This window comes from Octodon degus, unplaced genomic scaffold, assembly GCF_000260255.1.
Source record: "Octodon degus isolate 3935 unplaced genomic scaffold, OctDeg1.0 scaffold00034, whole genome shotgun sequence".
Classification (NCBI taxonomy): domain Eukaryota; kingdom Metazoa; phylum Chordata; class Mammalia; order Rodentia; family Octodontidae; genus Octodon; species Octodon degus.
The window spans coordinates 8524908-8539262 of NW_004524610.1; the positions used below are offsets into that span (position 1 = coordinate 8524908).

Consider the following 14355-nt stretch of genomic DNA (forward strand, 5'->3'; position numbering starts at 1 on the left):
TATTTGGCCAGCTCTGGATTTTGTTTCTCAATCCACTCTGCTAGCCTGTTTCTTTTGATTGGTGAATTGAGACCATTTACATTGATGGTTATAACTGATGCATATTGGCTTATCTTTGTCATGTCATTTTCCTGTTTATAGGTTCTGTAATTTTTTTCTCTTTTTAATTACTTGCTTTGTTTGGTGGTTCTTTTCTGTTGTTCTTGAAGCTGTGATCACTTCTCTTTCTAGAATATCTGTCAGTACTCTTTGTAGGGTTGGTTTGGTGGTCATGAATTTCTTCAATTGTTCTTTGTCATGGCAGAATTTTGCCATTGAATTTGATAGAAAGTTTCGCAGGGTACATCAATCTGGGTTGGAAGTTATTTTCTTTCAGGACCTGAAATACTTCATGCCAAGCTCTTCTTGGTTTGATGGTTTGTGTTGAGAAATCTGCTGTGATTCTGAAGGGCTTTCCATTGTAGGCGATATGTTTCTGCTCTCTATATTATCGTTTAATATTCTGTTCTTTTGCTGAATTCTTGAGACCTCATTATTATGTGTCCAGGTGTAGATTTATTGTGACTATAGCTGTGTGGAGCTTTATATGCCTTCCTTGTCTTTATGTCAGGTTCTTTTCTCATGTTTGGAAAATTTTCTGCTATTACTTCTACACACAGTCTTTTTATGTCACTTGTGCTGTCTCCTGCTTCATTGACACCTACTATTCTTATATTTTTCTTTGCATTGTCCTGTAGCTGCTGAATTATTTCCTGGTTCATTGTTAGTTTTAAGAGATCTTTTATCTCATGTTTATTAGCTGCAACACTTCTAGGTCGGAAAGTCTGTCTTCCGTTTCATTCAAGGGCTTTTTCCAGCTTTCAATGCAGTTCTTAATTTCCTGGATCTCTGTTTGAAGCTGTTTCATGCATTCAAATTCTTTCCGGTATTGTTCATTTAGTGTTTCCATCATTTTTCTAGTCTCCTTTATTTTTCCATCTATGTCTTCTTTAGCTGTATTGAGCAATTCTTTCATGATTGTTGACCTTTCTTTTTGGACCTGAAAAATTATTTCCGCTCTTATTTCTTCTATAGCCTGATGGACTTGTTTCTTCACTTCATTTACTATCATTTCAGAGATTTCAGGTATGTGATTTCCAAGTTTTTGTATGTCTGTGTCTCCTGGATTTGTTTTGGGTGGGCTGGAGGGTTGAGATTGCCTTTTGCTCCTGCGTTTTGGCATTTTTGAAGTTCACAGTGCCCACCCCGATAGAGTCCCCCAGGCTGCCCAGAGTCTGCCAAAGTTCTTAAATGGCTCCAGGAAAGCTCCATGACTGCTCTTTCTGGGCCCTCAGATTGCAGCTCTACTGTGCCCTGCAGGCCACTCAAGAGTTCTACATTCATAAAAGTTTGGAGCTGTACCAGTAGAAGTTCCAGGCCTGCATGCTGTGGACTGAGGAAGGTCAGAGCTTAGTAGAGTCCGGCAGGCTGCCCAGAGGCTACCAAAGTTCTTAAATGGCTCCCGGAAAGCGCTGTGACTGATCTTCCTGGGCCCACAGATCGTACCTCTCCTGTGTCCTGCCTTTAATTTCCTTAATAACAGCCCAAGTTTGTGCTCCTCAGGAAGGAGCGATGCTTGCTGTTTTGCATGTAAGGAAACTACCAGTGACTGAAGTCACGTGAAGTTTCATGACTAACATCATAGTGAGTGTATGGAAGATGCAAAGAAAATTTTTTTTTTTTTTTTTTAATGAGCAGAATATATTTATTGAGGGAAAGAAAACTGCTGTCCGAGAGAGAGACATGAGGGCACCCCCCAGTGGGTTGTTTCCCAGAAGCGGTCTCTTCCAGGGACTTTTATAGTGTTAAAACATGCAGGGCTAAGGTGGAGAAAGGGGGAACTCGCTTAGGTGCATGTGGGGTGGGACAAAAGTATGGTCAACCAATGGGATTATAAGCACCATTGCTCAGGTAAAATTGATTAAGCCCAGGACCAAATGGGGAAGTCAGTCACATAGCAAGTGGGCATGAATACGGGACAGGGTCTCTTCTTGTTGGGGGTTGGGCTAGTGACTCATTTGGGCTCTTTTAAGGTGATTGATACCTATTTAGAATATCAATCCCTGATGCCCCTCCCTAGGGAAGTGTGTAGCTGGATTTTCTCTTTTGTCTTGAGCTGTGGCCCATATGGGAGTGTCTTTCTCTTCTAAGTTGCAAAGCCACCTTGTCTTCCATCTTGTCTCCTTGAGGGCCTGGCCCTGCCTGACTGCCTATAATATTTCTATCTGATTTAGCTGCCTACAACATTCCACCCTCTGAAGAAGTAACCCGAACTGCCCTGAGGGAACCATGGGTGATGAGCGCTCTAACTTCTTCAGGCTGAAAGGGTCTTCAGTTTGATTTGTAAATCTCTCCATGGCTTCTGTTCAAATTTGTGTTACTTATGTTGCAAAATAGCATTTGGGCTATCTCCACTGTTGTGCTGATAATCTGTGCTAGCTGGGGTCTGTCCAACCTCTGCTCGTGTAGGACATGATGTGGTGCATAGACAAAAGAAAAATACAAAAGGCTTTTGTTGCTCAGGCTTCTCAAACCTTTTAACCTTGGAGCAGGGAAATCCAAGTATGAGCATTCTTCTGGTTTTGTATTTAAGGAGACAATTTGTTAGTGGTACAAATCATAAAATCTGTATAGGGGGCCGGGGAGATGGCTCAGTGGAATAAGCACTTCCCTGGCAAGTGCAAGGGCCTGAATTCAATCCCCGGTTCCGCCAAAAAAAAAAAAAAGAAGAAAATCTGTATAGTCCTCTGTGTTTATCAATACAAAGAAATTACTTCAAAGAATATACACATCTGATTTCAACTTTGCATGCATAATATATTTAAATATTTGTTGTGTTTTTAGTGGTACAGTTGATAAGAAAGTTTAACTTAACATTTTGTGCTTAACGGATATATAATGATGCTCTCTAACTTTTTAAAATTAGATTTTATTGGTACATTTTAGATATACATAATGAGCACAATGATTAAAGAAAATTTGTACCTGCACATGACAGTTAATTTGTTTTTAAATATCTTTATAATTTATTCATTTTGTTTTTATTGATCAGCTTTTCAGTTTACTAATTTATAGTACCTATAATTGGCTATTTACTTTTCAAAATCAGGACATCAACTTTTTTATTGTGTTTTCTGGTAGCTCTCCTGTTGCTTAAATTTGTCAGGAATTACTAGACTCTGGTTGTGACTATAGAAATTGTTCAGAATCCTGAGTTGTAGTTGTCTGATTTTGAAACTTAAATGCCTCATGTGGATATTGCCCACTCTATTTTATCTTTTAATCATAGTAGACCTGTTTCTCTTAATAAAACTTTTGAGTTCTCTGTTTAAAATATATTCTCTCTATAATATTTTCAAAACAGGAGATAAAGTCTTTGCTCTCACTTTTTGGAGGTCAGTTCACTAGCAATCAGGAAAGTTATGGAAAGGTAAGATGAACTTTTAGTTGACCATATGTAGAATACCTATAAATAAGTAAAACATTAGATTTGAAGAGAACCAAAATGCTTACATTTCTACCTGTGTGATTACTTGTCTTTATTTCTAGAGGCAATTAAATGAAAAAGATACTTGAAAAAGCTAGCTTTGGAAAGCAACTTAAATTTATTCGTAGTTTTGTTTTATTCATTTATTATTTTTATAGTAGTGGTATTCGGTCCAGGGCATTGCCCATGCGATGCAAGTGCTGTACCTCTGAGCTACAACACCAGCTCCAGTTTTAGTTTTTAGCTCGACAATCTCACCATAATTTATATCTGTTCTTTCATTGTGCAAAGAACTATTTTCATTTGGTGAGGTGTATTTTGATTTGAAACTTGGCAGAATTTTAAGCTTCTATTGGGAATGTACTGACTTCCATTGCTGTTATTTAAAGTACTCCTTACTCACCGCTTGGGTGGCCACAGCTACCTAGAAAATGAGAAATACAGGGCTGGGATACAGGTCTGTGGTGTAGCACCTGCCTGGCCAGTGCCAAGTCCTGAGTTTGATTCCCAGTACAAAAACAAAAACAAACAAACAAATAAAACAAAACAAAAACTGAGAAGAAAAGAAAAACATAAACTGGCTGTATGATAAGAAATGCTTGACCAAGGTAAACCGTCCAGGATGGTATTCTGTGGTGTAGTATGCATTAATTCTTTCAGACAAGCTACATAAAGGCAAATGCTAAGTTAACCTCAAGTAGATTTCAGTTTAACTTACTGTTCTTTCATTTATGAAGTCACATATGGAAGTGTCCACACACTGCATTGTTAAGCTAGAAGGTAACCTATGGCAGGATTTCATCTTTTCTGTGAGAGTGATTTTTATTTTGGTCAGGTATTCTCTCCTGAAGGGAGCAAAATTTGCCCCACTGGTCTGTGAATCGAAGCCTACCTGGCCGAGAGCCACTTGGAGGTAAATGGGTTTTGCTATTTCTTTCAGTCTCCATTTTGGATTCTCAGCCTTCCCTCTGAAGATATTGCAAGAAACTTAATGAAACGGACAGTGTGTGCCAAGTAAGAGAAGCTCTGTCTCACTCTCTTTTTCCAAATTTATATTGGGCAAAGGTAGAGGGGTGCAGAAGGAGCTGGGATTAGCTCACAGTTCTGAGGATTTACCATTGGGTCGAGGTGCTGCAGGGAAGACCTTCACTTGCTGAAAATGTAAGTGGGGAGGGACTCAGCGTGGGAACGCAGAGAGAAAGTCCTATTCAGGGCAGGCTTTCCGAAGTTGCATAGCTGAATTCATGCTGTTGAGATGTAGCCCTCAGTCTACCTGCAGCCTTAAATCTAATCTTTTGAGTTGAATCTTTTTATTTTATTTTTTATTATTATTTTTTTTTGGCGGAACCGGGGTTTGAACTCAGGCCCTTCCACTTGCCAGGGAAGCCCTTATTCCACTGAGCCATCTCTCTGACCCCTTGAGTTGAATCTTGTTAGTGAGTATTGTTTATTAAATAAAAATGACTAGAAAAATCAGAACATAGCTAAAAACATTCTCTGAATAATTACTATTTTAGCTTATATTAAAATTTATGGCTCTATAAGATATTTGAATTAGAAAGACAAAATTTCTTAGGATTAAACAGCTACTGGAATACTAAGTGTATACACACACATACATAGGCATATTATCTATAGCTATAAAGTTCATATCTTCTGATGCATATATTTAATGAATGGTAAATCAGTAATTGTTTATTATTACTATTATATTTTTTATTTTTATTTTTGGCAGAATCAGGGATTGAAATCAGTCCCTCATGCTTGCCAGGGAAGCGCTTATTCTGCTGAGCCATCTCCCCGGCCTCAAGTAATTGTATATTATGATAATATTATATAATACATTTTAGTTGCTTTTTAATCTTTGTATAACTTGCTTTATTGAGCTGTACCTTAAGAGTATACTATATGCTCAGTTAGAGTAATATTACTATTGAGGTCTTTGCTGTATAAATCAATCAAAAAAAAAAAAGAATTCAGGTTTTTGTTTTTTTGTCTTTTAGAGACAGGGTCTCCATATTCAGTTCATGCTGGCCTTGAACTCAGTAGCGCAGGCTGGTCTCAAACTTGTAATCATCCTCCTGCCTCAGCCTACAGAGTGCTGGGATTATAGGCGTGTGCCAACGTGCCTGGAAGGAATTCAGTTTTTAAAGGTTATTCTGTACTGTCATTGTAACAGAATAAAAATAAACCCGTAACCTACAGCATGCGTGCTGCAGCAGGCTGTTTATATCGCTGAGAGATCTAAAAAGTTCGCCATCATTGACCTAAACTGAAAACTAATTTAAATTCAGAATTCTTTGGTAGCAGAATAAGGATCGAAATTTGGCTTGTTTTTAGCATGAAATACTTTGAGCAAACCCCAAAAGAAGTAAAAACTATAGCAAATCCGCCTTAATCTGGTCCATATGTTTTTTGGAGAGGACACTGGGCAAAGTGGGATGTTGCATTTTGTGACTGCGCTGCCTCAGCCGGTCCAGCGCAGAAGCGCAGCGTCGGGACACGCCAGTGCGGCTTCCAGCTTGTGCCGGGCGTGCTCTCGGCCCGGCCCAGCCCGCTCGTGCCGGGTGAGCTCTGCCCTCGGTGCGTGTGGGGACTTGAGTTTTCTATGTTTCCAGGCTACAGCTCCTCATGTGTAGCTTAGGACGAAATCAGCAGCGATTGTTTTAAGGAGCTGGTACACGGGGTTAGTGAACTAACTGGTGCGCGTCGCCGCGTGAGCCAGCGACCTGCTGAGGCTCGTCGTTTGTTTCCTAGGTCCATATTTGAGCTGTGGGGTCACGGAAAGTCGGCTGAGGAGCTGCACAGCTCTCTGCAAGGTTACCCGGTGGAGAGGATGGTGCGTAGAGCAGCGAGCGCGGCGTCCTCCAGGCCTTGGCGCGCGCGGGTCCCCAGGGCTTCTGAGCTCAACCCTGATCTCCTTCTATTGCAGGTTCCATTTCTGCACCCAGAGTCTACGTATAAAATAAAAATCCACACATTTAACAAAACATTGACACAGGAAGAAAAAGTCAAACGCATAGATGTAAGTGAACCCAGGCACGCAGCGCTTGAGGATGGCTGCGGTCTCCCCGCCGCGCGAGCCCAGCTCCTCGGGCCTGCGCGCGGCTGCCCTTGTGCCAGGCACTTTCCGTGCTTTATCTTACGTAAGGCTCCCACCAGATCGGCATGGTAGGTACGATGATGATCGCACGAGAGCTGCTGTGCCTGTGTTTGTAAGGTTTTAGAGAGCATTAGAACTGTTTTTATTTTCTAGGCGCTTGAATTTCTGCCATTTGAAGGAAAAGTGAACCTGAAGAAGCCGCAACATATATTCTCGATTTTGGAGGACTATGGTTTGGACCCGAATTGCATCCCAGAGAAGCCACATAACATTTATTTTGGGAGATGGGTGAGGAAGTATTCTGTTTCTTTTCTTTTTTTAAACTAAATGAGTACCACTAGACATGCCTGTAACTCCACCACTTGGGAGGCTGAAGGATTGCTCCACGTTCGAGCCTGGCCTGGGCGAGGTAGTGAGTTCAAGACCATCCTCCACGCAGTAAGACCCTGTCTCAAAACAAAAACAAAAACAAAAACAAAACAAAAAACCAAAAACCCAAAAAACAAACAAACAGCCAAGAAAAGTCTTAAGTGCAGTTTGGAGGTGTAGCCCAGTGCTGGCTTTACCTACTGTGTGAGAGCTCTTTGCTCTGGATCTTCATCTTTAGCCAGAGCCGAAAGCTTTTCTTTTATGTTTGACTTTATAGAACTGTTACACAAGTGAAGAATCTGCTGCTGTATGGGTTAAAATTGGTGAAGATTATGTAATTGTGGTTGGCTTTGTATTTTTATGAAGAAGGAAGTGTTCCTATTTAAACTAAAGCAGGAATTGTCAGATTTGCATTGGGGCCTTTGCCCTGAACAGCATTCTTAGCCCTCCTAATAATTTATGACAATGTCTAGCTAAGTGGCCCAGGCTGGTCTGGAACTTTTGATTCTCCTGCCTCAGCCTCCCAGAGTGTTAGGATTACAGGTGTACACCACCCTGCCTGGCTGTGGGCAAGGGGAGGGCGGACTGCAGGATGGTGAGATGGCTCGGTTGTGGGGAGTTCCACTTCAGTCCTCTATGGTCTGAGGGAGTGGAGTTGCTGTCTAGCTGTCCTCCCACTCCTTAGCGATGAGAGGGTGAGCGGACACTGAAAATCTTTAGAAAAAAGAGATGACAAAGGCTCACCACTGTCCCTGGGATAATTTGCATTTCAGTTTAATTAATATTGGGCTTGAAAAGGAAAAAAAGATGAAAAGATATTAAAAAGCACTGTATTTGTGAAGAACACCTCAACCCCATTGTATTAAAGGAATGAGTTCAGAGTAACAAGTAGGAAGAAGTTCTCGTGAGCCAGTGTGACGGATCTACTGTGGGTTATTGTCTCAGATCTGTTGTGTGTGTTCCTGTGAATTTGAAAACTATCTCTGCTCTAGATCGCTGATGGACAGAGAGAGCTAATTCAGTCCTACAGTGTCAAGAAGAGACACTTCATTGGGAACACGAGCATGGATGCTGGCTTGTCGTTCATCATGGCCAACCACGGGCAAGTGAAGGAGAATGACGTTGTCTTCGACCCATTTGTGGGAACAGGTAGTTTCATTGAATGGTTGTGCTGGTGTGGAGCTGTTGCTTTGGGGTGATAGTGCAGCTCACAGCAGTATTTTTGGTGAGAGAGTAACTGAACAGATGATCTTCTAATTTTTGTTAGTAGCTAAGAGACAGACCCATTCTTGTGTTATGGTATTTAGTGCTTGTGCCATTTTATAGATGATTCTGATAGAATTTTGTAGGGGTTTGTTTTTATTTATTTTTTTACTGGGAAAAAAAGTATGTATTTAGAGTTAGTCAGCTGGACTCAGTTTAGATGATCCCAATTTTGTTGACAATATCCACTGCATCGTAATCAAGAGCCAGTCGAACATATGCCTTCTTCTCTTCATCAGGCCTGATTAGGGGAATAGCTGGGTCAAATAGAAGCCCTAGTTTTAGTTTTTTAAGGAATTTCCATATTGGTTGTACAGTTTATACTCCCACCCACAGTGGAGAAGGATCCCCCCAGCTTCATTAGCATTTGTTACTTGTTGATTTCTTGACAATGGCCATTCTTCTGTGTGTGGAATTTCACCATGGTTTTAACTTGCATTTCTTGAATGTTCAGTGATGCTGAACATTTTTTTTAGGTATTTCACTGTTGTTTGTGGTTTTTTTTTTTTTTTTTTTTTTTTTCCTTTTCCAAGAAACATTTATTTCAGATGATCATTTTTGGATTAGGTTTGTATTTATGATTCTGATTTTTTTTCTTTTTCTTTTGAATTCTGTATATATTCTAGGTGCTAGTCCTTCATCTGGGAGTAGTTGATAAATTTTTTTTTTTCCAGTTCTGTGGACTTCTCTTCATTCTGTGTTTTCTTTTGCCATGGAAAAACTTTTTAGTATGATGAGATCCTAGTTGATTCTTCGTAATATTTCCTGTGTGATTGGGGTTTTTCTCATAGAGTCTTTGCTTACATGCTTAAAACTCTTCAAGAGTTTTACCTATTCTCTCTTCCAGCAGACTTAGTATTTCTGTTTTAATATTTAGGCCTTTGGTCCATTTCCATATTAGTTTAGTGTCTGGTGAGAAATACAGTCTTTGGCAGAGGCCAAGCCACTTTTTTCTAGCACCGTTTCCTAACAAGGCCATCTTTCTTTTAGTGAAAGTGTTTGGCCCTTTTGTCAAAAATAAGGTGGTTGAGGATGTTTGGAGTTTTTTTGTGTATTCTGTTCTTTCGATCCTCAGATTTGTTTTTTGCCAATATCACGTTGTTTTATCATGGTATTTTTGTAGTATCATTTCAAGTCAGGGATTGTGACATGTTCTGCCTTACTTTTGTGGCCCAGAATTGGTTTTGCTGTTTTATTTTATTTATTTATTTATTTGGTTTTGCTATTTTAGATCTCTTCTGATTTCAAATAAATTTTAGGATTGATCTCTCTAGTTCTGTGAGATACGCTATTGGTATTTTGATCACAATTGCACTGAATCTGTGTAACAGTTTTGGAAGTGTGTCCCATTTTTATTATATTGGTTCTTCCTATTCAAGAGCAAGCAATATTGTTCCATTTTCCTGTTATCTATTTGATACCCTCTTTGATCTCCTTTATCAGAATACTAGTTTTCAATGTAAAAACCTTTTACTTTCTGTGCTACATTGATTCCTAAGTATTTCATTTTCTGGAGCTATTGTGATAGCTGTTGTACTGAAACCCTGTGGAGGTTTCAGGTCTCCCATCAGGCAATATAGTAGAGGGATGCAAAATAAAGACAATCAGAAACTCCTGCAGATGAAGAGCTCTGGGATGACAAATGTTCTCTGTGGAACAAAAGGCCATGAGTCTCAAAGCTCATGGCTTTTATTGGTATCAGTCAGGGAGATGGGTAGGAGTTGTGGCCAGGTGCCAGAGAGAGAAAGTTTGTAAGCATTGCCTGTAAGGAGAAACAGCAGTTCTGTGCCAAGCACAGGAGAGGCTTCCAACTATCAGTACAACGGATAGCGTGATGCGAAACTGGCACCTTTATAGCCAGGAAGGTGTAATTCTTCTGTGTCTCATGGCCTTAGCTGAGATGTTATCTCATGTCTTAGCCCAGGAATCTCACTGGCTTTTGCCCAAGCTCCTATTCTAGTGGGAAGTGGGGGGAGAAGTTTTGCCTGTGTGCTATAATAACACTTTGGCATCTTGGCCAGACTCATCACACTCTTAGCCAATTAAGGGAATGTCTAGTTGAATATAGCCAGCGTTGCATATCTCAGCGAACAGGGTTGAGGTAAAGTCAGGGAGAGATGGAGAAAAGGGCCTTCATTGCTCAGGAGAGCACAACTTGGTGGTTGCCCGCGGTGTGGTTGCCCTAGTTCCTCTCTCAGTGAGTTTGTTGTTTGTAAACAAATGTTTGTAAACAGAAATGTTGAGTGTTGACTTTATATACAGCTACATTTCTAGTTTGGTTATTAAATCTAAGAGTCTTTTGGTAGAATTTTTGGGGTATTATCTGTAGATTATCATGTCATCTGAAAATCATGATAATTTAACTTCCTTTCCTATTGTTATTCCTTGTATTTTTTTTTTTTCTTGTCTAATTACTCTGGCTAATGTTTCTAGAACTATATTGAATAAGAGTAGTAATAGTGGCAGCCTTGTCTTGTTCCTGATGTTTAGAGTAAAAGCTTTAATTTTTAAAAAAATTTTTTTAAAGCTTTCAGTATTTGACCAGATAGTATGATGTTGGATATTGGTTTGTCATAGATGACTTTTATGAGATTGAGTTAATTAACTCTTCCAATAATTAACACATTGCATACTGTCTTCTTAGTGGTTAATTGTACAAGATGCAGACATGATATCCTATTTACAAACACTATTAGAACAAATCCCTCTCTTCATTGAATTAAAAGAATGTAGCTATATATCTATCCTAACCATTTTGAATACACAGATACAAAATGGTCATTCATGTGTATCCCCTTTTTTTGTTTAGTCCCGTCATCTAAATATTATAGGTGTGTGAACTCAGCAAAATAGTCCAGTAGTCCATAATAGTATTGGGTCTTCCGCTTCACTGGCAAATGTCAGACATTCCTACATTCTTGGTATGAATCCTACTTGGTTAGGTATATAATTTTCTTGATAACTTGCAGCATTCTGTTTCCAAGTATTTTACTGAGGATTTTGTATGTATGTTTATTAGGGAGATTAGCCTATAGTTCTCTTTGTTAGTTGGATCCTTCTCTGGTTTTAGAATCATGTGAATGCTTGATTCCAAGAATGAGTTTGGGAGTATTAGTTCCACTTCAATTTCACTGAAGTGTTTAAGGAATAGTGGCATTAGATCTTCTCCAAATTTCTTACAGAATTCAGGGGTGAATCTATGAGGACCCGGACTTTTCTTTGGTGGTCATTTTAAAATTACACCTTCAATTTCATTGACTGCTATTGGGTTATTTAGAATTTTTATATCTTTTTGATTGAAATTGGTAATTCATATGTATCTAGGAATCTGACAATTTCTTCTGTTTTTTCCATCTTAGTAGAGTGCAGGTTTGTACTGGTTGATCCATTGTGTCAATTTGAGACACAGCAGACACAATTAAATGACTCAGCAGAAAGTCAAGTTCTTAGTTTGTGAACATCCTCATCCTGTGCAAGAGGAGGGCATGGGCATTTGTGAGTTCTACACCCCAGCCCCAGGCTGGTTTGTTACAGTATAAGGAGGAAAGAGAGACTGGCTAGAAGTCGCAGCTGCTGCCCTTCCATTTGAGGCTCTTCACTGTTTTCTGATTCCGTGAACTGCTGCTCTCTGCCATGTGCCACTCTGCCTGGGAGCCAGCCGAGGATAGACTGAAAGCTCCACAAACTGGGAGCTTTCCTTCTTTTTGGAAGGAAATTTAATTTTTTAATTTTGGGTGTCAGGTATTTTGTCCTAGTGAGTAAAAAGTAACTGAGACAAGGTTGTTGAAATATGTATCAGTGATCTAGATTTCTACAGGATCTGTTGTGATTTCACCCTTTTCATTTATTATTGCATGGATGTGAGCCTTTCCTTCTTTTGATAAGGTTGTTTAGGAGTTTGTCTATTGTATTTAATCCTTCAAAGGATCAACTTTTGAATTCATTGATTCTTTGTATTGATTTTTTTTTTTTGTAAGAGGAATCAAAGACATGCCCTCACACTTGCCAGGCAGGCACTGTGGTACTGAGCTGTATCCCAGCTGTATTGTTTTCTTAGTCTCAGTTGCATTAATTTCTGCTCTGGCCTTTATAATTTCTTCCCTTGTACATGGTTTGCATTTAACTTGTTCTTTTTTTTTTTTTTTTAGCAGTTTGAGATTCAACAGTAGATTATTTGAACTTGCTTTGTTTGTCTGATGTGGGAATTCACTATTATAAATTCCTTTGCAGGGCTGTTTTTATTGTATCCTATCAGGTCTGTTATGTTGTATTGGCATTTTGTATTTGTAGAAACTGTCAAATTTCTTTTTTTTAATTGTATTTTTAGTACAGGGTCTACAGGGTCTCACTACACAGTTCAGACTTGTAGTGATCCTCCTATTTTTAGCCTCCAAAGTGCTGGAATTACAGGTGCATGTCACCATGCCCAGTCTCATTGTGCCCTGGGGGCAGGGCTGGCTTGGCACACTGGGGATTGAACACCAGTCCCTGTGACTGCCTAAGTGGGTGCTTTAGTCCACTGAGCTCTCTGGCCGGCCCTCAAATTTCTTTTTTAATTTCATCTATGATCCATTCGTGGTCTAGAACCATTACTTGATTTACGCAGTTTTTATAGTTATTTTTGCCATTGATTTTTCAATTTCATTACACTACGCTCGGATAATAGGCGCAGGATAATTTCAGTTATTTTGCACTTATATAAACATGCTCTGTGAGCTAGTGTGTGGTTGACTTTGCAGAAAGCCCCAAGTGCAGCTGAGAAGAGTGTGTGTTCTGATGTTGAGGTGAAACACTCTATGGCTATCTACTAAATCTATTTATTCAAAGGTTTTGTTCAGCTCTGATACTTCTTTGATTTTTTTTTGTCTAGTTGATCTTTATCTATTTGTAACAGTGGAGTATTGAGGTCCCCCATTACACTTGCATTAAGGCTTATTTGATTTTCCATGTCCATTAATGCTTTTTTTTTAATGTTTGTTTTAATGCTAGTTGCATATGCTAGTATTTGGTGCACATATACTTATGATTGTTATCTCTTCCTCTAGTATTGTTCCTTTAACAAGTATGTAATGACTTTCTTTGGCTCTGTTGGTCAGTGACAGCTTGCAATCCACTTTGTCTTCAAATACAACAGCTATCTTTGCTTTTTTCTGGGTTCCTCTTGCATATTGTTTTCCTGTCCTTTCATTGTCAGTCTATGGATTTCTTTTTGGGGTAAATATGTTTCTTGTATATATCATATTGTTAGATCTTGCTTCATGGTCCGTTCTATAATCTGCCTCTCTCTCTCTCTTTTTTTTTTTTTTTTTTTTTCATTTGAGGAACCAGGGACTGAACTCAGATCCTTGCACTTGCCAGGGAAGTGCTTGTTCTACTGAGCCATCTCCCCAGCCCTTATTGAGGTCCCCCCCCATGGCTTTAGGGCATTTCTGGTTTGGCGGGAGTATCTGGGTTTGAACCACAGCATCCTGAGCCTGAATGCTTCGCTTAAGCAGGCACTTAAACTACTGAGCTAATGGGCAGGTCCTCCCACAATCTGTTTCTCTTGACTTGTGAATTGAGACCATTTACAGTGATGGCTATACCTTGTGATACTACTTTCCTGTTGTTTGTTTCCTTGTCTTATGGATTCATTCTATTGGGGTTCATGGAATTATTGTTTGAATTGTCTCTTTCTAGAATATCCTTAAGAACTTTTTGGAATGCTGATTTGGTGGTCATGAAATTCTTCTGATGCCTTTTATTATGGAAGTATCTTATTCTTCATCAGTTTTGGCACATAGTTTTGTAGGGTACATTGATTTGGGTTGGAGATTGTTTTCTTTTAGGCCTTGAAATACTTCCAGCTTTCTTTGACTTAAGGCTTGTGTTGAGAAGCCTACTGTGATTTTGGCGGTCTTTCCCTTATAGATGATTTGTTCCTTTTCTATAATAGCTTTTAATATTCTGTTCTTGTGTTGCATTTCTGGAATCTTTGTTATATTCCTTGGGGTAGTATTTTTCTGACCGTTGCTATTTGGGCTTCAGGATGCCTCGCTTTTCTGTATGTCAAATTCTTTTTCCTTGCTTGGGAAGTTTTCTGCCATTACATCTG

At 39.4% G+C, this 14355-nt stretch overlaps 1 protein-coding gene across 5 annotated transcripts in view; it reads left to right on the forward strand.

Annotated features, from left to right (window-relative positions):
• Trmt11 (tRNA methyltransferase 11 homolog) overlaps positions 1 to 14355 on the forward strand; it is a 58157-nt gene that overhangs the window by 3275 nt on the left and 40527 nt on the right. For 4 of the 5 annotated variants that reach the window (XR_002820918.1, XR_002820917.1, XM_023714298.1 and 1 more), the window contains exons 2-7: positions 3404 to 3469; positions 4467 to 4540; positions 6284 to 6365; positions 6459 to 6551; positions 6783 to 6917; positions 7991 to 8147. Coding sequence is in view for 3 of the 5 variants with exons in the window: in XM_023714298.1 (XP_023570066.1) it covers positions 3404 to 3469; positions 4467 to 4540; positions 6284 to 6365; positions 6459 to 6551; positions 6783 to 6917; positions 7991 to 8147 (607 nt within the window). In the remaining 2 variants the exon portion in view is untranslated. The remainder of the gene's footprint in view (positions 1 to 3403; positions 3470 to 4466; positions 4541 to 6283; positions 6366 to 6458; positions 6552 to 6782; positions 6918 to 7990; positions 8148 to 14355) is intronic. The other variant, XM_023714299.1, reaches the window with a different exon arrangement.